Raw genomic sequence first — 1,622 nt, 5'->3', positions numbered from 1 at the left:
CTGTTCAATGAGTTAATGAGTCACACAGGTTATTATCATATAACAGATTATTATAATATAACATGCCTTTTATGTATTATTTTCTATAGGGAACCTATTTGACAGCCTACTCTAAACACCAACCATGAAAGCGTTGCTACTATCCCCTTCAACCACACAGCATATTAATAGCAACAGTAGCCAGTAATTAAGAGACATGTGAGAAGCAACATATTGTACAACACCAGGTTGCTGTTTATATTGAATTGTTTTTTTTAGAATAGTGTGACTTTCTGTTGGAGTCTTTTTCTTTAGAGTGAAGTATGATTTAGTAAAGCCATAAATCAGGCTGCCCAGCAGAATGTGCAATAACTATGCTAATGGCCAAGCTAATACCTTGTTGTCAGGCTCTTACTGGTTGCAAAAATAACACATTCCAATAATATTTAACTTCTTCCTAAGCTTGTTCATTAGTGCAGGAGAGAAATGAGAAGGTGTTGAGAGGTGAGAAGTCTCAGAAGCTTCACAGCAGTGAAAATGGCAAGCATGATTCTACAGCTCCTGGGGTTTTCTGTGGCCCTTATTGGTTTCATAGGGACCATTGTTGCAACGGTGCTGCCCCACTGGTGGAGGACGGCTCATGTTGGCACCAATATCATCACTGCTGTGGCATACATGAAGGGACTGTGGATGGAGTGTGTGTGGCACAGTACAGGTATTTACCAATGCCAGGTCCACCAGTCGCAGTTGGCACTCCCAAGAGACCTTCAGGTTGCTCGAGCCATGATGGTTGTGGCCTGTGTTTTGTCGGTTCTTGCTTCTGTTGTGTCGGTCTGTGGCATGAAGTGCACCCAGTGTGCCAAGGGGTCCTCATCCAAGAGGATGATAGCTGCTTTTGGAGGAGTCTTCTTTGCACTGGCCGGCCTCATGTGCTTGATTCCAGTCGCATGGTCTACTAATGATGTGGTTCAAGACTTTTACAACCCAGGACTACCTTATGGAATGAAGTATGAGATTGGGCAGGCTCTCTACGTTGGCTTCATCTCAGGAGGGCTATCAGTGATCGGAGGTATCATAATACTTTCCACATCATGTCAAAGGGACAACACTCCTCTTCCTTACACTCCTCATAGACGCTACCCAAGAAAGGCTCCAACGAGCAGATCTCAGCCCGTCAACAAAAGCAACCGTGTACCGTCATGGTCATCTGCTTCTCGCCATGGTTATCACCTTAATGACTTTGTATGAGGACACCGCTATGACACTGACTATTTCGGGATTTCCCCTAGTTCCACGAAACGTTATTTATACCAATGTTTTCCTTATTTCAATGTTTACTTTGCAGAGGGAAGCAAAACCCAGTTGTGCCTATTTGGGCTTCAGACTCTATAAAGATAAATAACTGTGGGTAAACTACTCTTGTCTGCCATCATTCAATGCCCAATCATTTTAAATAGTATTATTATTCATTACTGTTATTTTATTGTGGTCATTTTGGGGTGTTACTTTATAATTTGTGGCTTGAAAGGGCACATCCCCTGTCCCTATGTACAATAAAGTGGACCATATATTATTATTATTATGTCTCCTGTAAGGCTTTATAAACTATTTTTATAACTGTCAGGGGGGCAATATTGTAATAT

General features: G+C 41.9%; 1 protein-coding gene across 1 annotated transcript; it reads left to right on the top strand.

Moving 5' to 3' along the window:
• Positions 1-516: 516 nt before the first annotated feature.
• cldn14.S (claudin 14 S homeolog) lies at positions 517-1,293 on the top strand. The gene has a single exon (XM_041583429.1). The coding sequence runs from the start codon at positions 517-519 to the stop codon at positions 1,225-1,227; it is 711 nt and encodes a 236-aa protein (XP_041439363.1). The 3' UTR covers positions 1,228-1,293.
• The last annotated feature ends 329 nt before the right edge of the window (positions 1,294-1,622 follow it).

The sequence above is a fragment of the Xenopus laevis genome, chromosome 2S (genome assembly GCF_017654675.1).
Source record: "Xenopus laevis strain J_2021 chromosome 2S, Xenopus_laevis_v10.1, whole genome shotgun sequence".
Lineage (NCBI taxonomy): Eukaryota > Metazoa > Chordata > Amphibia > Anura > Pipidae > Xenopus > Xenopus laevis.
Note: the sequence above shows the minus strand (reverse complement) of the source record. Positions and strands in the feature narration are given on the sequence as shown.

Coding starts and splice junctions, on each gene's coding strand:
- cldn14.S (XM_041583429.1), top strand. CDS start 517: ATGGCAAGCATGATTCTACAGCTCCTGGGGTTTTCTGTGGCCCTTATT.